A 26,599-nucleotide genomic window follows, 5' to 3' on the forward strand; every position below is an offset into this window, starting at 1 on the left:
CTCTTTGATGAAACCACACTTCTGTTTCACCGCCTGGGGAACAAGAGAACAAGCTCTCTTCCTCCCTGATGAAGGAAGAATGGAATGGTTTATAAGCCTTCCCTTAGGAGATTTCCCCACCCCAACCTCTCTGCCTGGAAAATCTACCAGAGAAAGATACCTCAGAAACCACCCACAGTGAGTTAAATTAGCCAGAGAATTTTATTTACAACTATTTGGATTTATTTTTGGAAATAAATGTGTGTGTTATATACACACCCACACACGTGGGTGCACGTGGCAAAAAGTGAGCAGAAAGGGTCTCAGAGCCCTGAAATCTAACCCATCTTTCCTAGGGAAACATTTGGGGAGGAAGCAGAATCAAAGGCAACTTGTTTAATTCAATTTGGCTTCAGCCAGCAAAAGAGGAAATACATCAAGGAAAGGAGAGAAGCATTTGGTTTTGGGGGGTCCTTGGTGTAGTTTTTATACAACTATTTTGATAGAAAATTGCTCAAGGGCCTTTCCTTCTATATTTGGTCAAGGGAGACTCATTATCTGTCAGTAGCTCAACAGACACAATGGTGGACGCTTAATACAGAACAGAGAACTGGGAAGAACCTTCCAGATTGACTCTAACCTAACTGAACCCTCTCATTTTATAGATAAGGAAACTACAGTCCCCGGAAGAGGAAGGATTTGCTCAGGATTGTGAAGGGGGAGATGTTAGCCCTGGCTTCACCGTCCTCCGTCCAGGGCTCTTCCCCCTCTGCATGCCTCCTGACAGGCTGCAGTGGCCGTTTCCAAGGCAGGCAGGACACAGGGAGCCAGACCGGGCACTGCCTGGCCTCTGCTCAGGCGCCTTCTGGGGGTAGTTGCTCTGCTGGTGGGGGAGGGGTCACGAGGGTGCAAGGCACCCGGTCTGGCCTAGAAATCAAGGTGCCGGAGCTGAAAGGCCCATCTGCTGCAGTCAATTCACCTAAACATGTTAACAGCCAGAGAGACCCAGCACAAAGCAGTTAGGCCTGGCCCCTCTCCCACCGGACAGCCGTTTTATCACCTGCAGCTGTGGTCACTTGGGGCCGCCTGCTGCGCGCTGCCTCCCCGGAGCCTGGCCCACTTCCTCTGCACTGTGGCCTGCTGCGTCAGAGCTGCCCGACCACTCACGGCCCAGGTGGGCGTCACCGGGCCTTTCAGACTCAGGCCACTTTCAGTGGCTCCTTTGAAATCTACTGCTTATCCTTCATAATAGCTCTGGAAGATGAGTCACTGACGTGCCGCTGGGGTCCATGAGGCCTCTGCTTGGACCCAGCTAGCTAACAGGATCGGGCTCCTGAGTGCCCCAGACACTTCAATTTGGGAGTGACAAATAAGCCTGGCTCTGATGATACTCCTATGTGTTAACTTCAACAACCTGGCTATGTCATAGACTGGAGTGCTAATGCCTGGCCAAGTACCACTCTTCACAGTCTGGTGCCAGCTGATTCATCCAGGCCACAGACAAGGGTTCTTCTAGCCCTGCCTGGGCCACGCACACCACGCAGGCCACCGCATTTCCGCCCCCACTCCCATCACCTCCACTGTGCTCGGCTGTGTGTACGGCTCCTCTGAGGCCTTACCTGCACTCTGGCCCATGGTGGGGCCCCAGCACCCACTCCTTTGGCACTCAGCCACAGACGGGGCACTCACCCTATTATCTGACACAGGCCCTGCTGCCCTCAGGCACTGCTACCTGAGTGGAGGTAAGATGATTTTCCTGAAGAGTTTCTCCGCAGAGGAAAGTTTTGATTTTCATCTTTCCCATCCTTCTGTGGCAGCGGTTCTCAATGGGGGGCAATTTTGTCCCCCAGGAAACATTCATAATATCTGAAGACATTTTTGGTTGTTAAGACAGGGGGGCGCACCCCCCACCTCAACAAAGGACTATCCAGTCCCAAAAGTCAATATGCTGAGGCTGAGAAGCCTGTTAGAGCAATTAACAAGGAGCAAAACTGACTTGACTGTTGCCCTTCTGTTTGGCGATGCCAGCAAATAGTGAAATACCTAACATAAGTGCTGGAGACAGAAAAAAGATGGATCCAAGGCCTGAATAATCATAAACTGACATGATCAAAGAAAGTCACTTACTCCTGCTCTGGGTTCACCCCGGAACAGACTGGATGGCAGCCTGGCGGGCCCCCAGTGCTGCAGAGCAGCAAGACACTTAGCACACAACGCTCCCCACTGCTGACCTCCAGTTCCAGGGCAGCTGGGGAGGCGGTGGGGGTGGGGGTGGGGGCAGCTTGCCTCCCCGTGTCAGGCAGCTGAGGCAGGAAAACCAACAGGAGTGCTCATACAGCAAACGCGTCCTGAGCCCCTCCCTGCCTGGCCCCGTGTTAGTACTGGGGACATGGAGAAATGACAAAGTGGCTGTCCTCAAGGAGCTCCTAGTCTAGTGGGGACATACAGTAGTAAACAAACAATTACCGACCTTCACTCTTGGATAGGCGGATATAACTCTTATTTTCCTTTAAAAATCCTTCTGGGAAAGGAGAAAAGCAATAAAGCAGAAAGGAAGCAGCAGAGCCACACCTCGGATTACAATCCGCATTGCTAGGGCAGCCCCTCTGAGACGAGTCTGGCTCCCGGGCTGCACCAGCTGGGCTTGCGGAGCTTGTAAATAATTAAAAGGTAATTGGAAGGGGAGACCGAAGCATTAAGTGGATTTCTCTCTCTCAGGGTAACCAGGGAGTTTCGTTGCTGCCAGTCACATTATCTTTCAGGATTATATTCTGGTTTTTTACTGACGCATGCAGCTCCAGATAACAGTTGGAGGAGTAAACTAATTAGAGCTGCTCAGACTGCTTTGATAGGCTTGGAGATGGGGGAAATTGAGACTCAAAACTTTCGACTGCCTTTGTAAGCAAACCAGCAGTAACAGGCATGCTACTAAGAAGGCAATAAGGCTTTGGCAGGTAAACGAAGGGGAAGGAGGGGGATGGAGGGATGGATCAGACCGATGTGGGGAGCGGAGGGGAGGGAGAGGAGTTAACTCAATATTTAGTTGTTGGGGGCTGTCATTATAGCTCAGACTAGGTAAAAAAGGAGGATTTCATTCCCAGGTCTCAAATAAAGGAGCTAACACAAAATCTAAGGGATGCATGATCAGGCAGGGTCCCAGGGAGGCTGCTGGTCCTGAGGGTGATGGAGGAGGAGCTACACAGGTTGCTGAGGATCATCTCCTAGAGAGGCTGGGGTTCTGGCTGTGCTTTCTGAGGGCTGACCCGGTTGGTAAACCCACTGCTATGACAGGACATAGAGTCAGGAAGTTGAGTCACTGGGCTCAAGACACTCCATGGTCCAAAGTGGAGATGGTTGGGGGTGGGTGGAATGGGGAGTGAGAAGGAGAGAGGGACAGAGAAGTGAGAAAGTGCACTGTAAAGCAGGTGTCCATGTACCCTACATTTACACTGCAGAGCACACCAACCAAGCCAGCGGATGCCAAAATCAAAGAGCCAATGGGTAAGAAAAAGAGAGTTAGCCTTTCCTTTCCATGGATCGTTTCAGACCCTCCCAACAAATCCTGAAGTCTTCGATTCTTTCATTCTAAGCCTTTATAAGGCTGGGTGCACCAACAGGAAGCCCCACATACTAGTTTAGGTGATGTCCAGGGCTGCTATAAGGCTAAGAAAAAAGTAGATTTGAATTTGAAATGACTCCAGAGAGCAATTAATCAGAAGAAGAGTGACAAAAATAAAGCAGGACCAAATCTGGATGATCACTCCATTCATTGTCTACCCAGGCCCTCTCCGCCCTCTTCAATCTGGTTGTCAGTTACTTGGCTAAGTCCCGGACCAGAAGGCTCTTGTCCTCCTGGGCTAAGATGCTGGTACTCTGTAGGGAAGGTGGCTAACAGTGGTCGGCACACAGGAGGCACTCAATAAACATTCACTGAATTGAAATGATGACTAGACTGCACACTCACCCCTCTTCTGCATAAAGACGAAGAGGTCGTCCAGGAACTCTTTCCTTTCCGGATCACCATCCAGTTCATATAGCTGCAATCCCGATCCCCCCAGGGGAAAAAAAAAGCACAGTGAAAAATTACATCTTATGCAGGAAGTCCTATACCAGAGATACACAGCCATCGGAGTGACTACAAATGAGTCTCATAGGCCACTCCTCTCCTTATTCCTTGGGGATCAGATACAACAACCCACTGCAGAACTGCCCCTTTCATTATCACAAAGGGAACGTTACAGACCTTGGCAAAATCTCGAGAGATCTCTCTTCCCCGGCCTCCATCCGCATCATCACTCCAGGCCAAACCACCATTCTAAAGGGGAACAAAGCACAGAGTTCAGAAGAGAGTAGGACAGAGTGAAAGCGGGCAAGGCAGTCATTCAGGGTGCAGATGAAGATCCTTAGCAACCATGCTCTCCTGGCTCCCTCTGCCACATCTTGCTTTTATTCTTTCAATTATGGTTCCAGAACCAGAGCGAGTCAGGTGGAAGAATCATCTCTGTCTGCTGGAGGTGGGTGGGTGGTACTTATACCTGATCCTGGAGGAGGAGGAGGACACAAAGGCCCAGTTTTCTGAGAACTGCTCATCCCTAGCTGATCTTCCGGAAGCCATCACTCTGAGATGTACCGTTTTTCTTCAGATTCTGTATGGCATATGTTCGTATGTTTTATGGTGTGTTTGTTGTATATTATACGGTATGTTGTGAAGATACCTCGCCTGGCTTCCCACACGGCATTCTAAGTGGAAGATAGAGGGAGCAGGAAAAACACCTCAAAGATCTCAAAGATCTTGTGCTGTCCCAGCCAAGCTTCACCACTAGAAGCTCCACCTCTAGTGATCAGAACTACCTAGTGATACGAGGGCACCAGGGCCTGAGATTATTCCCAAGGTACAGAGACTCTGCCACTAGGGTGGAGTTCCTTTTCATTAGAGAAATAATAAAAATCTAATTTAATTGATTAGGTTAAACTAACACCATTCAACTGAACTGGAGGAAGTGCAAATACGCTTCTGTGTTATGTTCTTGAAATCTACTTCCTACCTTCATTCAGTCGGGTAACTCTTACTCCTCATATCAGGCACCATCTTCTGTGGGAAGCCTTCCCTTCACACCTGGCTGCATAAGTACTCTGGAAGTACTCTCTGCACATCTCAAGCTTACAATCTCATAGAATTATCTGTCATCCCCATGTACCGTAAGCTCCTCGGGAGCCAAGTGTATCATTCATCTCTGTACCTCCAGTGCAAGCACACTGCCTGATACTTACCAGGCCCCAGTGAATGCTTAATGAACTATAATCATTGTGAAAAGGCATGAACTAGTTATGTGAACCAGTGAAGCACCTCTTCCGAAAACATACAGAAACATGTGTCATACAGGACAGCCCACAAAGCCCTCTGCTAGTGGGGAGGATGACATGCCAGAGCAGACGTCACCCGTTCACCCTGCCCCACCGGTCAGGGGAGGACCCAGTGGATGGACTGGACACACTGAGCCGATCACTCTCTCATTTCTCCCCCAGGACCACAGGCGCACCCACATGCACGAGCACACGCATGTGCCTCCCAGCTGGCTGGGGTGTGTAAGTGGCTGGGGAGGAATATCAGGGGTTAGGGAGCAGAGGTTTCTCGGGAGGACATTCTTTGGACTGCACAGGGATCTCGTAAAACTGTGTCAATAAAATGAAAGCCTGGGCTAATTCCATTCTCTCCCACTGCCCCTTTTAGTTAAAGTTTGCCTGAAAGCAGGAGGTATTATTCAGTTATATTTTGGGACCACACTTTGCTTCCCCCACACAAAGCTGGCTCTGAGATATAGACCCACTTTCTGAGAGCAGCGATTTAGCACACACGGAAGTATAACTAAGAAGTGGCACCCTGTCAGTTGACATGAAACAGGCTACATCAAGTTGTTTCCCTGCTTATCTAGTAAGAGACTTGTGTAAGGAAGTGCTCAGGAAATGCTATCTGACTGTGTGCTCATCGTCTCCCCAGGCAGATGCTGCAGAAATCTTCCCACAGCACCTTCAGCTCAGGGAGGCCAACAGCCAAGCAGAAGGAACACTATCTTTAAAAAAAAAAAAAAAAAAAGCTAAAACCCATCCCCATGTTGTAATTACAGTCAACAGAAATCTGGTGGCAACTAGCACAATGAATAATCAAGATGAATTATGCCTGTCAGGTCAGCAAAACCAGACAGAGTTACAGTCCCCTTTCAAAGGCTGTAGCAGGTCACCCTAATGCCCAGTGATTTCATTTGAGCCAGTAATTCCTGCTGGAAAGTCAATTACCCAGGAGCCCCTATTGGCTGAAAGACATTTAACGGGGGATCATTGCTGCTTCTGTTATGTCAGCTGTTTACTGAGGCAGCTCAGTTCCCAACTCGATTTTTTTCTCTATTGGTCGCCAAGAGAGATGAAAACACTGTGTTTTACAAATCACGGTAACATCCAGGCGCTCTGAATGCTCACTCAGAAACTATTTAACACTCAGTTGGGTGGGGAGGACAGAATCCACAACCTAGAATCTCAGACAGGGCTTTCCACAGCAGGAGAGAAGTGTAAAAACAAGCAGGCCAGTGCCACCAGGGTGTGACTACGTGTGAAAATAAACACCTGGGTGCGAGGCTCCGGGAACAGAGGGGAACAGAGGAGAACGCCTCCTCGTAGGATGGGAGTGGGGGCTGTCATGACCCCTTTGCTCTCACCAGCTACAAACTACAGCACAGGGACAGTGGTCAGATAGTGCACTCGCCACAGCCCACTAAGTTTGAAACACTCAGATTAAAAATCTGCTTAAAGATGGGATTTTAGCCTGGAATGGCCCTAGCTCAGTGACCACACAAGACAGGACACTTGTCAGAACAGGATGCAAACAAGACACTACAGTTTTTCAGTAATCCCACTGTTGGACCCATTCCACAGATAAGAATGTCAGTTATGACTTAAAGAAAACACAGGAAAAGAGTTGTCCGTGAATGAAGGTGTTTTCTTCTGTTCAAGGCAAGATTGGGTCATTACTTAGTTTAAAACATTCACTGGGGCTGACGGGGAAATGTCCACTCTCTTTGCATTACTTTGTCTCGGGGCAGTTAAACTTCGACCCAGCTTCACAGGATTTTCTGGCTGAGGTGAGAGTAATTCCGGAGCCCTGCCCGCCCTGAACCACAGTCCAGCTGGAATGCCGTTTCCTCCAGGAAGCCTCCTGCCTATGCCCACCAGCGTCTTTCTCCTCTGGGCTGTGTCACCTTGTGTTCTGTCTCTGTCCCCAGTCTGTAAGCATCATGACAGGGTATCCCCAGCCCCCAGCACATAAAAAGCACTGACATGTCTGCTGAAAGACAGGGATGGGCTTCCCCATGGGACCCCCAGCCCCATGACGCCTCTGTTCTCCCCTCCTCCTTTCACTGGGAAGATTATAGGCTTCAGCAATTATTCTCTTGGTTCTTAACTCGAATCAACTGCTGTAAAACTACAGCTCACTTACGCACTTCAAGTTTCTGTGCAGGAAGTTTCTTGGCCTATCAACAGGGTGTGGGCATGACTGCTGGAGAGTTACCAGCCCAGAAATGATTTTTTTCTTGAATGTTGAGTGTGGCTGACTGAGACTGTAGTGATGGAGAAAAGTAGGGAGCAGTAGTGGCAGGTATGGGGAAAACACACCCCAAAAGAGCCAACTCAACAGTTCAGGGGTCAAGAGGGGTCCCCGAGAAAAGCATTTCAGTTGAAGGGTTGCCACATACAAGTCTACGGGCTTTGTTCCCTGCGGGTAGCAGGCAGCAGTGCTCAACAGCCCAGAAATGTGCACGAGAGACAGTAGGCAGAGCGGCCACTAACTGCCATTTACAACCTTCTCAGCCTCTCCTACTTGAGAAGCCCCTTTAACCACTTTGATCTCACCAGGAGCTCACAGGAAACTGACAGTTTGCTCCCAAATACCCACCCAAGATTAGCTTTGGCTACTATATCCACAGTCAGCTCATTCTCCCCAAGGGGGCCACAGAGTATTTTGCCTTTAAATCTCTCAAAATTGGTAGTGAAAGAAGGTCAGGGGAAGGAGAAAGGGGCGCAGGAAGCTAGTGTTTATGCATCTGCGTAGCAAGGACCGGGCCAGAGCTCCCCACGCATTTCTCACTTAATTGTACAATGTTGAGGTGGTTATTTGGAGACGGGAAAACAATGGCTCAAAGAGCAAGTTACTTATCTGCCCATGGTCTCAGAGCTTCTAAGTGGCAGCACCAGTGCTGAAACCTGGGCCTGCCTGGCTCTGTCACACCATGCTGCCTCGTGGATTGAAAGAACAGTACAAAGTGGTCTGGGTGGGGGCATCACGAAGGGGGAGAGGGAAGGAAAGCAGAAGAAAGCCCTGTGTGCACAGAGTGCCCACAAGGCCACGTCTTGGCCTCAGGAGGCGCCTGTGAATGGGAGCTTCTCCTCCTCCCTGATTCTTCTCATTGGCTTCGACTCATCCAGGAGGTGCAGGCAAACAGAAAACCAGCCCTCACACAGTGCCAGCCCAGGAGACTTATCTGGGGCCTCTGGAGCAAGAATTGCTAACCTTTTCCACTACCTCCAAAACAGAGCACCTTGGGTAAGAGGAGCCCCTGCCTTCCTCTCAGTAGAGAAAGATACAGGTGGGTTATGTCTCTGAGGGGACCAGAAGAATACGGCCCTAGCACCCCAACATGCACATAAAAGGCCTTCAAAAAAACAACCAAAGTCTAATTTGACTGTTACTCAAAGTGTAAGTAGTGCTTCCTCAACACCTCAACCGTGGAAGATCGAAAAGGGGAAATGGATTCATTATCCTTGAAAATCTACAAGGCTGCCTTGCAGAAGAGGAAGCAGTGCTGTCTTTTTATTTCCTCTCCTTTTCTCTCTAAAGCCCCAGAAGACAGAAGTCTTCACTGGGCAGAAATCAGCAGGGGGATTTCAGGTCGATTAGGACTTTCCTAACCATCAGAACTGCCCAACAATGGAGTGGGCCTTCTCAGGAGGCTGGCATCTTCTCGCTCGTAGAAGACCATCTATCTGGGATGTCACAGTGTGGAATCCAACATGACAGAGGCCCGGATGAGAGGGCCCCCGGGGGCCAATTCTGTCCTGAGAAGCAAAGAGCCTATGACAAATTCATCCAGCGCTGACTTCCTGAGAACCACCCCAGGCAGAGCACTAAGCAACTTGCTGAGAATGCTGAGAGGGACAAGAGACGTGGTGCCCACTACCACAACTCCGTGGTAGACACAAACTGCATTTAACAAGCAGAGCAAGCCAAAGTACCAAAACACAAAGTGCCCAGGAGGTGGAAGAAAGGAGGCAGCTCACAGGTGGAGATGAAGGGGGCCTAGAAGAATGGGCTGAGAGATTTACAGTCTCAATGAGCATGAAGTGGGGGATAAACAAGGCATGTTTTGGCAGGGAGGATGCAAGTCTGAATAGTTAAGGTGGAAACAGGCTGTGAAATGCCTTGAATACCAGAAGGAAATTTAAACTCTGAACCGTGAAGGGGGGAGGCAGTGGGTGTTCTGTGAACCAAAAAAAAAAGTGATTAAATCAGTATTTTGGATGATTTTAATGGCCCTTTTTTGTTGAAAAAATATAACATACACACACAAATGTATGTAGACACCTAATCAGACTGGAATTACAGAGGATTTTCACTTTTCAATGTTTTCATTTTATTGATTCACATACAGGTATTTGATCACTAGGATATACCTGATACTGATACTGCGAAACGTTCCAAGGAAAAAAGAAGAGAGGTAAGAGCCTCTGACTTCCTGGAGGTTACAGTCTAACGGGGAGGGAGACAATCATAAAAAACTGTTTATTTTTTTCTAAATTAACATTTGAATCACTTGTCAAGATGGATCACTTGCTCTCCCCACCTCTCTCTCCATCAACAAAGAAAATTGAGATTGCACCGAAATTATAGAATAATTTAGTGAACTGACACTGTCACAATATTTAGTCTTTCAAGTAAGAGAGGAGTATGACTATTCTTCTAATAAAATACATTGTTCATGTTCCTCAGTAATGATTTACAATGTCAATATATTACTTCTGTAAACAGTAGTGAAGACTTGAGAGGGAAAGCCAGCACTGGGGCTGGCCAGCTATGCAGTAGCTCACACTGAGAATCTGGGTAGAGGCGGGGGTGCGGCGGGTGGGGGCGGGGGAGAAGCAGTAGAACCAGGGAGAAATGTCAGAGCTCCTAAGTCAGAGAATCAACTGGATCTGGAATGAGGGGATGAAAGAGAGAGAAGGATGAATCTGAATCTTATAGTGAGAAAGGTAGGTTCTGATGGAAATGGAGAGACATTAGGTAGGGGATCAAGCAGGAAGCCTTTGAGCACTAATGAAGAGAGATCACTGTCTCTGGGGTGTATGGGTGGTTGCCAAGACCAATCCCACAGCCCTGGAGGAAGCCAGGTATGGCAGCTGGCAGCAGCAGGAGCCAGAGGCTCATCGCCAAACTTGTAGTGAGGAGAAAGGGAGACATCTAACCAGCGTCTCCTGACCCAAGAAAGCTACCTTGGGCCTCTCTTTTTACTGGGATTTGGGGGAAAAAAAAAAGGCCAAGCCAGACCACGCCTCTAAGATCTTAGGAGCCAGCACTGCATTCCTTAGAGCTGTACCTCCCCAGAGACAGAAGCGCCTGACTTTAAAAGCAATTAAGTATCTAGGCTATTTTAGGATTACTCCTTGACCACCTGGAATATCTTATTAAAGCACAGCTCAGATGTCCAAAGCAATTTTAGTTCCCATTCCTCACTCCTCCCCAAGGCAAGAGTTAACCCTTTCCTTCAGATTTAAAGCACAGAAGCTAAGCTACTGACTCTTCACTTGAGCTCCCCATATTCTGAAACCTCTAAGAAACTACCGTCCTTAGAACACCATCACAGACGCTACAACTTTTATAGAGATTCTTGAGTGTTCTCTGAAGACACAGAACAGTCATGTTTTCCTTCTGTCTATGCTCCATAACCTAATAGATTCTGAATTCCACCTAAGGCTCATATCTGGGCAAATTCCTAGGACCTGACCTCAAAAGTAGTCATTAGTTAAATCACTAAACTTCAAAGGGCTGATCCCAAGCTCATGGATCCTAGTTAATAACTCTGAAATACAAAATGTAACAAAAGTCTTCAGGATGAATCTTGCTGTTGTTAGTATTGTTGCTATTTTTTAAATAAGCTGTAAACTATCTTTTCCTGAGTCAGCCCTGTGGCTCCGTAGGTGCTACCTGTGCCACGCTTGTGACTACTGCTGGACGGGCTGATGATGCTGTGACGTTAAAAGTCCAAATCCCAGATCCTGGGAGGAAGAAAAGAAAAACATCATTGCCTTCCCACCAGTTTTAACTGATCCCAGGAGGTAATGAGACATGCACAAGGGGGTAATGGGCAGGATTATAAGCAAATCCTAAGAGGAGAGAGGAGCCCCAGGAAGTAAAACAGATACTGTTATAACCAACACTGTTGGACTACAAAACCCTCCTGATAAGATCAGGATTACTGCTCTTAGCTCAACCGCTCAGGCCTTGGAAGCACTAGAGTTATAATTATCAGATGCACACCTTCCGCTGTCAGGTAACTTTAGCAGGAACCCGAAAGCACCTCCCTATCTCTTACTGGCAACAAAGATCAATTCAAACTCGGTGGCTTGGAAAAAGAGCCAAGGGGCCCTTTTCTGATAAAGCAGGAACGGAGAAAGGGTGGGGGTGGGGGTGGAGGAAGAGGTGGCAATCCTACTTTTCCATCTAGGCACACAGTCACTTCAAGAAATAACCAAGAAGACTGCCCAGAAATGAGGTGTTCCTACAAAAGGAGGAAGAAAAACTAAAACGCACTGTTGGTGATGAGGACACCTCTATGCCACAGAGTGAACTGGCCCGGCCAAGTCTAAGCCTCAGCGCCACTGAGGAAAGGCCCAGCCCCCTGTCCCTCCGGAATTTGAGCTGATAGTACTGCGTATTCCGCCGTGAGCTACCTACCACCTGAACCTCCGTAATGGCTGCTGACAGCCCTTCACAGCACACAGCTCGGGGGGCTCAGCGCTGGAGAGCCGAACGCAAGAAGCTCTCACCCGACCCTCTCTGACAGGAGGGGAGACCAAGACCCGAGGTTGGGAAGCCCGCCCAACGTCAGTGCTTCAGGAAAGTTTCATAAAATTTCTTTTCTTCAAACTACATATTTTAAATGCATAGGAAGAATGCATTAAAAAATGCCATGATGAATTATTTTATAAAGTGAAAAAGAAAAAAGTCAAGTTTGAGGTTCCACAGAGCAAGTCCCCTCAGGCAGAACACAGTTGCACTTCGTATTAAAAGCCAGCCCTGTTTACAGTTTTGAGAGCTTCTCTAGGCCTGCTTCCAACCCCACACCCCCAGCCTGGGGGTGGCACTATGCTGTACACGCTCCAACTCTGATGCCAGCTGCCCCGCCCTGTCCCCGTGCCCCAGGCTGAGTGTCTTGAATGTGGACAGCAACTTACTCCTCTGTGAGGCCTGTGTACCTGGCACAGGGCCTGGCAGATGGTAAGGGCTCAAATGAATGTCAGCACCTGAAGAATAAGCTACAAGAACAAACTTCTGAGAGTCACTGCAGCCTAAGTGATGAATTTGGGAGGAAAATCACATACTTAAAAGCAGAGGTGGGCTTTGAGTGCTAAAATACAACTCCATAAAAGGAACCTAGAAGGCAATATAAGCCATTTTCTAAAGAAAGCAGTTTAATTTTAAGGTTCAAGAGGATAAAAGAGTGCGCATCCTCCCACCCCCACCCCACGATTCAGCAAAAAAGGAGCCTGTTATTCGTACCTAAACTTAGCAAAGCTTTAAAAAAATGATAATATTCAATGATAACAAGGGTTGGGGCAATGGGATCTCCTATATTCCCATAGCGAAATATAAAAATGGCATGACCTTTTCTGAAAGTCACCTGCCTTAAAATGCCCATCACAATAAAAACAGCAGCAGCAGCAGTAACATAATAATCGGGCATTTACTATGTGCCCAGTTCCAGTGTTTTATGTGTATTAAACATTTAAACCTCAGCACAATGCTCTGAGGTGGGTACTATTATTACCCTCATTTTTTCAGATGAGAAAAATTAAGGCATAAGGAAGTGACTTGAAGAAGCTGCAAAGTGACCCAAGAGTGGAGTTGACAATCAGATGCAGACAGTGCACCTTCAAGTCCCTGCTTGTGACAGCCTTACTTTCTTAGTTTCCTTCTGATCTTGTAATTCTGTTCTATGAATCTACCCTAAGGAAGCAACTAGAAATACAGTACAATTTTATTTATAAAAGCAAAAAATTAGAAACAGCCTATATGTGTGACCATAAGGGAACAGGCAACATATGAATGTGCCATCCATGTGACAGAACATCGTGCAGCCATTTAACACTGCTTTTTAAGAGTTTGATCCCTACTTCACATCCTTCCCATTAATTCTAGATGGAGTAACGATCTACATATAAAAATACAACCATAAAATAATAATAACAATATACATTTTTTGTAATCCTGCAGAGGGGATGGCCTTTTTAAGTATGACTGAAACCATAAAGGGAAAGATCAATAGATTTAGCCACATCAAAATTTTATACTGCCTGATGAAAGAGCTACAAATTAAGATGAAAGACCAACAACTTAAACAATATTTGAAACATAAAGACAAAGAGCTATGCACAAGAGCTACTACAGATCAATAAGAAAGACAACAGCATAGAAAAACAGGTAAAGGCAACAAAAACACAACACACCAAAACCCGTGGGATGCAGCAAAGGCAGTATCAGGAGAGAGGTTTATACTGGTAATAAACACATATACATTAAAAAAGAAAAAAGATGTCAAATAAACAACTTAACTCTATACGTCAAGGCACTAGAAAAAGAAGAACAAACTAAGCCTAAAGTTAGCAGAAAGAAGGAAATAATAAAGATTAGAGCAAAAATAAACAAAAAAGAGAATAGAAAAGCATCAACGAAACTAAGTTGGTTTTTTGAAAAGATTCACAAAATTGAAAAACCTTTAGCTAAACAAAGAAGGAAAAAAAGAGAAAAATAATTCAGAAGTGAAAGAGAAAACATTACAACAATGCCACAGAAACAAAAAGGGTTATAAGAGACAGCTCTGACTAGTTACATGCAAGCTAACTGGATAACCTAGAAAAAATGGATAAATTCCTAGAAACTTACAACCTACCAAGACTGAATCATGAAGAAACAGAAAATCTGAACAGATTTATAACTAATAAGGAGACTGAATCAGTAATCAAAACCCTCACAACAAAGAAAAGCCCAGGACTAGATGCTTTACAAGTGAATTCTACCAAACATTTAAAGACAAATTAACACCAACCCTTCCCAAACTCTTCCCAAAAATTGAAGAGGAGGAAATATTTCTAAATTCATCTTATGAAGCCAGCATTATCCTGATACCAAACCCAGAAAAAGCCATTTCAAGAAAACTACCTGATGAATATATACGTAAAATCCTTAATAAACTACTAGCAAACCACATTCAAGAGCAGATTAAAAGGATCATATACCATGACAAGTAGGACTGATCCCTGGGATGCAAGGATGATTCAACACACAAAAATCAATCAAAGCGCTACACTACATTCAACAGAGCAAAGGATAAAAATCACATGATTATCTCAACAGATGCAGAAAATGCATTTGACAAAATTTAACATCCTCCCATGATAAAAATACTCAGCAAACTAGCAATAGAAGAAAACTACTTCAACATTTTAAAGGTCATATATGAAAAGTCTGCAGCTAACATACTTAACAGTGAAAAACTAAAAGCTCTTCCTCTAAGATAGGAAAAAGGCAAGGATGCCTACTCCTATCACTTCTATTTAATACAATACTGGAATCCCTAGCTAGAGCAATCAGGCAAGAAAAAGAAAAGACATCCAAACTGGAAAGAGAAAAGGAAAATTATCTGTTTGCAGATGATATGCTCTTGTATGTAGAAAACTCTAAAGATTATACACACAGACACACAAAACCATTAGAACTAATACATGAATTCCAGAAAGTTGCAGGATACAAACTCAACATACGAAAATCAGTTGTTTCCGTACATTAACAAAAAACAATATGAGAAGGAAATTAAGAAAAACAATCCCATTTACAATAGCATCAAATAGAATAAAATACTCAGGAATAAATCTAACCAAGGAGATAAAAACCATATGGAGACTAAAAACCATAAACCACTACTGAGAGAAAACAGAGAAGACAGAGATAAATGGAAAGACATCTCATGTTCATGGACTGGAAGACTTAACACGGTTAGAATGTCCATGCTACCCAAAGTGATCTACAGATTCAATACAATCCCTATCAAAATCCCAACAGCATTTTTTAACCGAAATAGAAAAAAAACAAAACAAAACAAACTCTAAAATTCATATGGAACCACAAAGGACCCCCAAATAGTTAAAACAATCTTGAGAAAGAAGAACAAAGCTGAGGCCTCAGACCTCCTAATTTCAAAATATTACAAAGCTACAGTAATCAAAACAGTAAGGTACTGGCATAAAGACAGACATATAGACCAATGGAACAGAATACAAAGCCTAGAAATAAACCCACACACATATGGTTAACTCATCTTTGACAGAATGCCAAAAATACATACTGGGGAAAGGACAGTCTCTTCAACAAATGGTGTTGGGAAAACTGGATATCCACATACGAAGAATGAAAATGGATCCCATTTCACCATACATACAAATCAAGTCAAAATGATTAAAGACTTACAGACATAAGACCTGAAACTGTAAAGCTCCTGGAAGAAAATACAGGATGAGTGTTTCATGGCATCAGTCTTGGCAATGATTTCTTCGATATGACATCAAAAGCACAGGCAACATTTCCCTGATGACTAGTGATGTTCAGCATCTTTTCATGTAAGTACTGGCCATTTACGTCTTCTCTGGAGAAGCAGCTATTCAAATCTTTTGCCCATTTTTTAATTCGGCTATTTTTTTTTTATTTATTTATTTATTTATTTATTTATTTATTTATTTATTTAGCTGTCAAGTTGTAGGAGTTCCTTATGTCTTTTGGATATGAATCCCTCATCAAATGTATGGTTTGCAAGTGTATTCTCCCATTCTCTAGGTTGCCATTTTTACTCTGTTAATTGTTTCCTTTACTGTGCAGAAACTCTTTACTTTGATGTAGTCCCATTCTGGGTATTGAATCAAAAGAACTGGAGTCAAGATCTTGAAAAGACATCTGTAATCTCACATTCACTGCAGCATTATTCACAATAACCAAGATATAGAATCAACCTAAGTGTCTATCAGTGGATGGATGGATAAAGAAGATGTGGTTAACACACTCTGTGCAATATTATTCAGTCATTAAAAAAAGGAAATCCTGCAACATGTGATAACACAGATGTACCTGGAGGGTACCATGCTAAATAATGGAAACACTGCAATAAAAATTTAAATAAATGTAAATAAAATAAATAAACCACTCACGGAAGGACAAATACTGCATGATTCCATTTATATGCCGTAACTAGAGTAGTTAAACTCATTGAAGCAAAAAGTAGAATGGTGGTTGCCAGGGGTCGGGGGGAGGGGAAATGAGCTGCTGTTCAGTGGGTGCAGTAAGTCTTGGTCACGTAAAATGAAAAAGCTCTAAAGATCTTCTGTACGACATGGTGCTTACAGTTAATAATATGTACTATACACTTAAAAATTGGTCAGGACAGTAAATCTCAACTGTTTTTTACAGTTAAAAAAAGAAAGAAAAACAGGCAAAGCGTACAGGCAGAGTAAGTCACAGAACAAACGCAAAAGGCAAATAAACATATGAAAAGATAGTAACATACCTATACCCTCTGATACAGCAAATTCAACTTCTAGAACAATCTACCACGAAAATACAGACACAGTGGTAAAGGGCTGAACAGCATCTGCAAAGACAGCCTGTATTTATCCTGAGCACACACACTCTCGTCTACTCTGTGACTATGCGCTAAGTGGCTAAATACACAGAAACAGCCGTAGAAGCTGATTCCTGCCTAACTGTGGCCTCCTCTGGGATGGGAGCCGGAAGGGTAGGCAACAAGACACGCTTTTTTAAACTGTTAATTTTTTCTCTGTATTTTCCTATATTGTTTCAACTTTTCATGAGCATCTATTCACATTACTTACATAATTTTGAGATGTGATGTTAAAAACATTAATAAATAGATCTTTATAAACACACATGAGAAGACAGCCATAATACTGGGTAAAAAAGTAAGCTATAGAACTCCTATTTTTGTTACAAACAAGCAAACGTATTTGTGAAGAAAACAAGCTCTGAAAAGGTAAAGAGCAAACTGTTAACAACAATGACCTGGAAAGCCAGTCTGACTTTTAGTTCATGTATTTCTGCATTTGTAAAATCATTTGAGTCAATATAACTTCTGCAATATGTTTTTTAAAAATTAAACTATTTTAAAACAACACTTTAAAATAAATTTTAATGATAAAACTTGCTCATGGTTTGTTAGGTGATAGAAGGTAGGCATAAAATTGTATACAAATCAAAAAATATGCCTGTAATGGGCATTAAAAAACACACAAAGGAAATATAAGAAAATGTTTAATTACATCTAAGTTACGTGGTTGTGGTGATTACATTTTCACCTTTACAGATTTTTACATTTTCTAAAGTGAGTCAGAATTTGACAATCAGAAGAAATAAAGTTACTTTTAGAGAAATGAAAGCACTGAGGAAAGATTATCTTTGCTCTGCTCTCTCTGGAACAGAGGGAGCCCAGGAAGAGACACAGGGCGGCGAAGGCAGACCGCCCATGTTCACAGCACAGCTTCCTAGCTGTGAGCCTACAGGCAGCCTGCTTCTCCCTTCTTTCCTCATCGATAAACTAAAACAAACACGTAAAGGGGTTAATATCAGGGCCTGCTTCACACACTGAAATATGGCAAATACCTGGCATAGGAGAGGCAAAAAAGTCCAAGCTATTATAAATCACAAACATACACACACAAACAAAGCAGCAAACAGAATCACGAGTGGGGATACTCTGAAATGGAGCAACTCTACCACCTCCCTCCCTGCCCAAAGAAAACCTCACTAGAAACACTAGATACACTAGATAAAATGTAACACTCTACCCCCCTTACACATACAGCTAAGCTTGAAACCAAGAAAGAAAGCAGTGTCCACAGTGCCAGAAACAAACAGGAAGGAATCAGAGAGCAGTGAGCAGGTACCGAAGCTGAAGGACTCAAGGAAGAAGGGACTTGCATATAGTTCTTAACAGCTGAGGGCTGAGGACTGGAGACTTAAACACCCCAAGGGAGAAGGGTGCCAGGAACCGGAGCTGAGATAAATGTGTAAAGCCAGACGCCAGGAAGGACTAGGCTTCCACCCTCTATGAACTGGGGGTTAAAAAACTGCCCACCAACCCGGAGAAGTAGCAAGGAACCTTGCCATCTGTTACGGGCCTCATGGAAAAAGAGGGTCCATAAGAAATGGAAACCCAGGCTCTCACTAGGCACAGATGCAGACTCCAAATTCGCATACCCTAAACCAATGGCAACTAGCTAAACTTGTAGAATCCTAGCAGAGGAGAAAACAAAACTCCCCTTAGGAATGTTTACATAATCCAAAGCACGTGGGACTCCCATGGAAACAAACCCCAACTCAAAATGAGTGTATATTGAAAAATAAAAACAAACCACTGCAAGAGGAAATAAACCATCATATGGTAGTGTAACAGGACAAGAGAACTGGCATCCCAAGAATTAGAGGTAATAACAGAATAATCTAAAGGCATCTTTAAAATAAGTATGCTTAAAGAAAGGCAGAATGTTGGTAATTGCTAAAAGCTGGGTGAATGACACAGGTGGTTCATTACCATTCTCTCTTTTGTATGTATGAGATGTCCATAATAAAAATGTTAACAATTCCATAATACAAGATTTTTAAAAAGTTAAAGATGTTCAAAGAGCTAAAGGAAGAAATAGAAACCATATGGTAAGAAGAGTCAGGTTTTTTTTTTTAAGCAGTTTAGGAAGATCTCATTTTTTTATAAAAAAATTTTATACAATTTTTAAAGGTTACACTCCATTTACAATTTTTATAAAATATTGGCTATATTCCCCATGTTGTACAAAACATTCTTGTAGCCTATCTTACACCCAAAAGTTTGTAACTTCAAAAGTCAAAAAAGTATAGAAATTAAAGACAATATTAAGATAAACATTTTAAAAAGTTATTAAGTAGAATAAACAGAGCTGAAGAATTAGAAATTGGAAAATAGAATGTAAAAATATTCCAGAATGCAGGGGAATAACATAAAGGGATAACATTATAAAAGAAAAGATACATAGAAGACTAAATGAGAAGGTTCAAATACATCTATTAGAACAATTAAGTAGTAAAAAATAGCAGCAAAGAAAAAAGCAAAAAAGACAAAAATCAGGTTGAAGGAGCAGACTGAAGACTAAGCGGGATAAATACAGTAAGTGCAAACCTAGAACACTAACGCAAGTGCAAAATAGCAGAATCAGAAAAATTTTAAAGCTGTAAGAGAGGAAAAAGGTTCATAATGATGACAATTAGACTGACAAAAGACTTCTCAACAGCTAAACAGTTGCTAGGAGACAATGGAATCACATCCGCCAGTGTCAAGGCAAATAATGGTCAATCTAGAATCTAAAGCCATGAACAAGAATAAGGCAAGATAAAGACATACGTTAAATTTTTTTTCCCAGACATGCCAAGAATGAGTTCTCTGCTAAAAGGGTTACTAAGGAAGGAAGATTGGGCCCAAAGGGAAAGAATGGGATATAAGAAGGAATGGTGAGGAAAGAAATGGATAAACCTGTTGAGAAATTTAAATAAATATTGACTGGAAGGAAAAAAAAAACCCATCTAATTTGGGCGTGGAGTTAAAACAAATTAGAATACTGGCCACAATAAACTAGAAGATGGAAGTGGAGAGGTAGAAGCTAAAACTAGACTCTCTAAGGTCCTAACATTCTTTGAAAGTAGTGTAAAAAGTCAAGACTGAAAGTTAAAATCTTAAAGTAACCAATAAAAGAATATAAACAGAAAGCGTAACTTTTAAACCAGTAAAGGAGAAAAAGATTGACTAAAGAAAATTCAATCAAACTAACAAAATACAGGAAAAGAGAAAACAAGAAGCAAAGAAAAAGTAGGGTTAAACCGAAACCCAAAGCTAGAGGGCAGAAATAGGTCCAAGTGTATCATCAGTCCTAATAACGACATGGATTAAATTAACCTAATAAAAAAGAGAGATTATAGGTCTTTTATATGTGGCCTCAAGATATAAAGATTGGAATGTATAAGGGGAAAAAATGCACTAATATTAATCAAAAGAAAGCCAGTCTTACCCTGGAATATTTTAATTCACCTCTCTCTGAAAGTGATCACACAAACCAAACTTAGTAAGGATAAGGAAGACCTGAATAACACAATAAGCTTGACCCAACAGACAGCTAAGCAATCCCATTTCTATCAAATAGAGAATATACATTCTTTCCAAGCACACATGGAGAATTTATAGAAACTGGTTGTCCACAAGGCCAACACAGGATATCACAACAAATTCCAGAAAACTGACAGCATACCTGTTCTCTAGCAATGGTTAGAGCTTAATTATAAGCTACTAATAAGTTAATATTTTTTAAAAAGATAAAACCCACGTATCTGGAAACTAAAAAATACTTTTAAACAACCCATAGGTTGAAGGAGCAATCACAACTGCAACTCTGAAATGCTCAGCAGTAGCCAGCGAAAGCACTGCATGTCAAGACTTGTGGGCTAACTGAATCACTATGCTGTACACCAGAAACTAACACAACATTGTAAGTCAACTATACTTCAATTAAAAAACAACAACAATCTTGTGGGATACTGCAAAAGTGCAACCTTGAAAGAAATCTGAGCTTCAAATGCATTGGTTAAGTAACAAGAATTTCAGAAGATGTGTTAAATACAAAACTATTAAATAGGCTTAAAAACAGGGCAGACACATACACAGAGTACAAGTAAAACTTGGGACATCTAAAAAAGATCAGTGGGTCATATCTGCGTCAGTATCTAGGTTGTGACAGTATACCATAGTTTTATAGAATGTTATCATTGGGGGGAACTGAGCAAAGTGTATAGGGATCTCAATTCTTTCTTAGAATTGCATGTGAATCTATAATTATCTCAATGAAAATTTCAATTAAAAAACAAAAAAACAATACATGACCAAAATCCCACACTAACACTAGCACATGCTGGCGAGGATGAGGAGTAACAGGAACTCTTGTTCATTGTTGGTAGGGATGCAAAATGGTAGCGCCACTCTTTGCAGCTGCTTACAAAACCAAACATGCTCTTTCCATACAATCCAGCAGTCGTGCTCCTTGGTATCTACCAAATGGGTTAAAAACTTGTATCTACCAAAAAACCTGTACACAGATGTTTATAGAAGCTTTATTCATACTTGCCCAAACCTGGAAGCAACAAAGATGTCCTTTGTAGATGAATGGATAAACCACGGCATATCTAGACAATGGAGTATCATTCAGTGCTAAAAAGAAAAGAGCTATCAAGCCATGAAAACACATGGAGGAAATTTAAATGCATATTACTAAGTGAAAGAAGCCAATCTGAAAAGGTTGGTATGATTCCAACCATATGACATTCTGGAGAAGGCAAAACTATGGCGACAATTAAAGGATCAATGATTGCCAAGAGTTCAGGGAGAGAGAGGGATGAATAGGTGGAGCACAGAGGATTTTTAAGGCAACAAAAGTACTCACCCTAATGTAAACTACAGACTTTGGGTGATAATGATGTATCAGTGCAGGTTCATTGACTGCAATAAATGTAGCACTCTGGTGCAGATTTTGATCCAGGGGAGGCTATGTGTGTGTGTATGTGGGAGGAACAAGGAGTACATGGGGAATCACTGTCCTTTCTGCTCAATTTTGCTGTGAACCTAAAACTGCTCTAGGAAATCGTTCCCCCCTCCCCAAGAAATGAGATAGTGCTACAAACATTAAAAAACAACAACAACAACAAAAACAGGGCAAATTAAAAGAAAGTGGAAGAAACAAGTATTCATGCAGCATCTATTATCTGCCATTATTCTGCTGGGTGCAGGGACACATTGGTAAGCAAAACACAGACCCGATCCTCTTAGCGCTTACCATCTAGTATAGGAATATGAAACAGATAAGCCACACAAATATAATAGATAATGTTCATTGACAGCATATACTGGCAGACTTCATTTCACTGTGCTTCACTTTACTTTGCAGATACGGCATTTTTTACTACTTGAAGGTTTGTGGCAACTCTGCATTGAGCACATCTATTGGTGCCATTTTCCCAAAAGCATATGCTCGCTTCATGTCTCTGTCACATTTTGGTCATTCTCAAAATATTTCAAACTTTTTCATTATTACTATGCTTGTTATGGTGATCTGTGATCAGTGATCTTTGACATTACAATTGTAAAAAAATTACAATTTTCTGAAGGCTCAGATAATGGTTAGCATTTTTTAATCAATAAAGCATTTTTAAAATAAGGTATATACAATGCTTTTTTAGACATAATGCTACTGCATACTTTAATTAGACTACAGTATAATGTGAATGTAACTTTTACATGCACTGGGAAACCAAAAAATTTGTGTGACTCACTTTATTGAGATATTCACACCTGCAATATCTCTGAGGTATTCCTGTAACATGATCTACACTAAAGGTGAAGACGATGCCTCTAGGAAGTGATGCTTAAGGTGAAAATTGAAGGCTGAGTAAGAGTTGGCCTGGAGGAGTGTGCCAGCAGAAGGACTAACATACGCAAAGCCCAGAGTGGCTGGTGTGCAGTGACAGATCAAGATATTGGCAAAAATAAGGCTGGAGAAGCTGGCAGGGATCAGATTATGCAGATTCTGGCTTTTACAATTAGAGCAACCAGATGACATACTTGGAGGGCATTAAAGGAGTGACATAATCTGATCTGTTTTTTTAGAAGATCACTCTAGCTGCTAGTGGAGAATGGATTAGAATAGGGGAGGGAAGACACAGAAACTTGTCATAGCTACAACAGAAGATAGGTAGCTTGGATTAGGCAGGTGATGGTGGAGAAGAAAAGCTGCAGGATTCCAGAACTGATAAGACTTGGTGATGGACTGGACATTACCAGATGGAGTGATGGAGTATGAGGTATACAAAGGTAGTCAGCTTTCAGGTTTCTGATGTGAATGACCAAGTGGGTAGAAATGGCCCTTGCAGAGAAGGAAAATAAAGGAGGAAATGATTGTGGCAGGAAATAGGTTGAAAATTAAGTTATATGTATTAAACTCGAGATGTCAGTAAAACACCTAACTGGAAATGTCAAGAAGTTGGGAATATATTCATGGAACTCAGAATGGAAACATGGGCTCAAACAATATACACTGCAGTCAATGGCTTGTGAATAATATTTAAAGCCATGAGTGTGAAAGAAATTGCCCAGGAGAAGCATATAATGAAGAAGATCTAAGACTGAGCCCTGGGGAACTAGGAGTTCTAGAGGTCAGATAGAAGAGAGAAAAATAAAAGAAAATAAGTGAATGGAGGGGCTATAGAAAGCAAAAGAGGGTAATGTTTCAAGGAGAGGAGTCTACTGAATTCGATACTGTTGAGGAATCAAATGAGGAGAGCGCAGGCTGGGCTTAGCAACATGGTGGTCATCAGAAGGCCTTACCAAGCGCTTCAGGGATACGGAAGAGACAGAGTCCAGGATAAAGTGTGCTGAGGATGGAGTAGAAGGTGACAACATGGAGGTAAGGAGTGCAGACAATTCCTCTGAGCAGCTTTTCTGCAGGAAGTAGGGGACAGTTAGGACTAAAGAACAAGCTGGAAGGAGATGTGCAGTCAAGGGAAAGTTTCTAAAAAGTGACTTCTCATTTCCTCAGAACAACTGAATCAGGCAGATTCACTGATTAAAGGAGTTTTGCCTTTTTTTTTTTTTTTTTTAATTTGGGACATAGTAGAACATGTGTGAATGTGGAAAAAACTTCAGAAGAGAGTCCAAAGAATCAGGAAATGGGCTCACTGATGGAGCAAGTCCCTGCACATTAGGAGGGGATGGGATCTGGGATACACATGGAGAGATTAGTCTTTGGTACAAAGGATAAGGACCCAAGTCAATCACTGATCACGTAGGTATAAGAATTTAATATAAACAAAGCTTACTTCTATCTAAAGAAGAAATGTGCCTAGTTTATACTCTTCTTCCACTTTTCCAATGTCTTTAAAACTGCTCCCTGCGGGTGGTAAGAGAGGGTTGTCATCCTCTGAGAAAGATGTATGTGTGGCTTCAGAAAGGTAGGTTAGGTCAGGACATCTGTCCCAAGCAAGCAAGTGATGGAGCTAGGATCCAAATCCACATCTTTCAGCTCCCAAAACAATGCTGATTAACAATTACATCTCTTACTATGGAACAAGTTAGCTGAGTATTTATGCCTTAACTTTTTGGGGTTAATGTCTAGAAGGGCAACCGAGCTCTCTCACAAATCACCATCGACATCACAGACACAGACACAGATCTGGAACACCCTCTGGTAGAGCCAAATAAGAGACTGTAAGTTCTAGGCCCCAGTCTTCTCCCAAGTGACAGACAGTCTAGTCTGCTCACCCAGATGATGACAAGTGAAGATACAAACTCAACACAGATACTGAAAACAGAAGTGAAGAAAAGTTAAGGTTGCCAAACACCTCCTTACCAAGACTAAAACACAAAGGAAGAGCCTAGGGCAGTGGCTGATGAAAGCACCGTGTATGCTCCTTCTCATTACACAAGCTAAAGCAGTTTCCCAACCCTGGCACTGCTGACATTTTGGACCAGATAATTCTTTGTTCTGGGGGACTGTCCTGTGCACTGTAGGATGTTCAGTGGCATTCCTGGCCTCTACCCACTCTATGCCAGTAGCACATTTCCTCCTGTCCCAGTCACGACAACTGAACATGTCTCTGAACATTGCCAAACATCCCCTGGCAGCAGGACGGGGTGGGGAGAGAGCCTCCAACTGAGAACCACTGATCTGGACAGATTCCACTGTGAATAAAGGAGCTAAGGACATGCAAAGTAGGCCTCCAAAGAAAGTGGAGAAAGCTCATGATTTTATTTATTTTCAGGTGACAGTTTGTGCAATCTTTACTAAAAGGGTCAAATGTTCCAAAGACACGCAATATATACCCAGAGAAGGAGGCTCAGCCCAGAGACCACACCTTACTACTTCAAGGAACTCTTGTAACAGATTCTGGAGACCAAGCAGTCAACCTTCCTCCTTCCCACACTCAGTAATCCAAGTGACTGACAAAGCATACAGAAAATCAGAATCTCCACTAACAGGCTCAAGACAGAGAAAAGCCCATACTGCCTGAACTGCCCTCTTCCCAGAAGGACAGAAGACCACCCCTAATGGGACAGCAACACCCCCCAGATGGTTGGATGCCCACAGAGTTCTATTAATCTTCCTTGAGAGAAGGGACCCTCAGCTCTCTGTTGTCTTATATTTCCTCTGCCCATCGAAATCTGATGGATCTTAGACAGTTTGCTCAATGGTGTTATCCATCTCCCCATCGCTCTGGTGTCAGAGAACACCACACTCTTTCTAACAACCCAGGCCTTGAGAAGCAATTATTTTCTAAGAGTTTCTTCAAGGAGAAAACATGAAATAATTTTGATTTTACATGTTGTAAGAAAGATTTCAGAAGCAAAAGATAATGTGTGGAGCCCTTAAACTTTTCAAATTTTGCTTTTCAGTTGGCAGATGCCTGCTGTGAATGCCTATGCCACCCCCAAATATTGCAAAAATACTTTTGAGTATTCCTGTTGGTTTACCAAGCTTGGTTAGCTATGCTGAAGACAAAATCAACTTTATCTTGGTGTATGAATAACTGAAACAAAACTCTGTTTTAAAGTATCTGCAGTATAGCTCAGACTGGGCAGTTAGGCTTCAGCCAACTCAGGACAGAAGGAGATTGTTGCAACCCGAGGCTCAGTCCCCTCTGAGGCGCCCACAGTGCCTCCGCTAGATGGTGGGCTCTCTGAGGGAGATGCGCGCCTTAGCCCATGGAGCACAGGCTGGGCCCAAAGAAGCCTCTGTAAAAGTCTGTTGTGTAAAAGAACAAAATGAGCTGTCACACGTTAATAAGATCACTCTGGGTCGACTGTAAAAGACCTTTGTTAATTGTTGCTAGAGCAGGGGATACTCTTTTTCAGTTCTCTAGTAGTTAACTACATGAGAAACAAAAGATTATGAATTAAAAAAAAAAGAAAAAAAGGTGGTCTCATAGTTTGTAATGGATTCTACAGGATCTCCCTAAGGATATTATTTTTTTAGTCCCCCTTTCAAAGCACAACTAAAAGGTTTTTTAAATCCCCAAGCACATTATTTACCTCTTTTAGAAGCAGGATTTGACAAAGGAGGAGGGCATGGACCAAATCAATCTTGAACAATTAAATTCAAAAGGAGAAAAGAAGGTGCACATCTAAGGTTTACAATCACTGTTACCCAGTGAGCCCCTAACCCAGCTCTTGATCTC

At 42.8% G+C, this 26,599-nt stretch overlaps 1 protein-coding gene across 4 annotated transcripts in view; it reads right to left on the minus strand.

Moving 5' to 3' along the window:
• The window catches only part of ARID3B (AT-rich interaction domain 3B), a 48,036-nt gene that overhangs the window by 16,168 nt on the left and 5,269 nt on the right, over positions 1–26,599 (minus strand). For all 4 annotated transcript variants that reach the window (XM_031440839.2, XM_031440838.2, XM_064480703.1 and 1 more), the window contains exons 3-4: positions 4,223–4,294; positions 3,944–4,016 (exon numbers count right to left, since the gene is read on the minus strand). In XM_031440839.2, the coding sequence (XP_031296699.2) occupies positions 3,944–4,016; positions 4,223–4,294 (145 nt within the window). The remainder of the gene's footprint in view (positions 1–3,943; positions 4,017–4,222; positions 4,295–26,599) is intronic.

Source organism: Camelus dromedarius, chromosome 29 (genome assembly GCF_036321535.1).
Source record: "Camelus dromedarius isolate mCamDro1 chromosome 29, mCamDro1.pat, whole genome shotgun sequence".
Taxonomy (NCBI): domain Eukaryota; kingdom Metazoa; phylum Chordata; class Mammalia; order Artiodactyla; family Camelidae; genus Camelus; species Camelus dromedarius.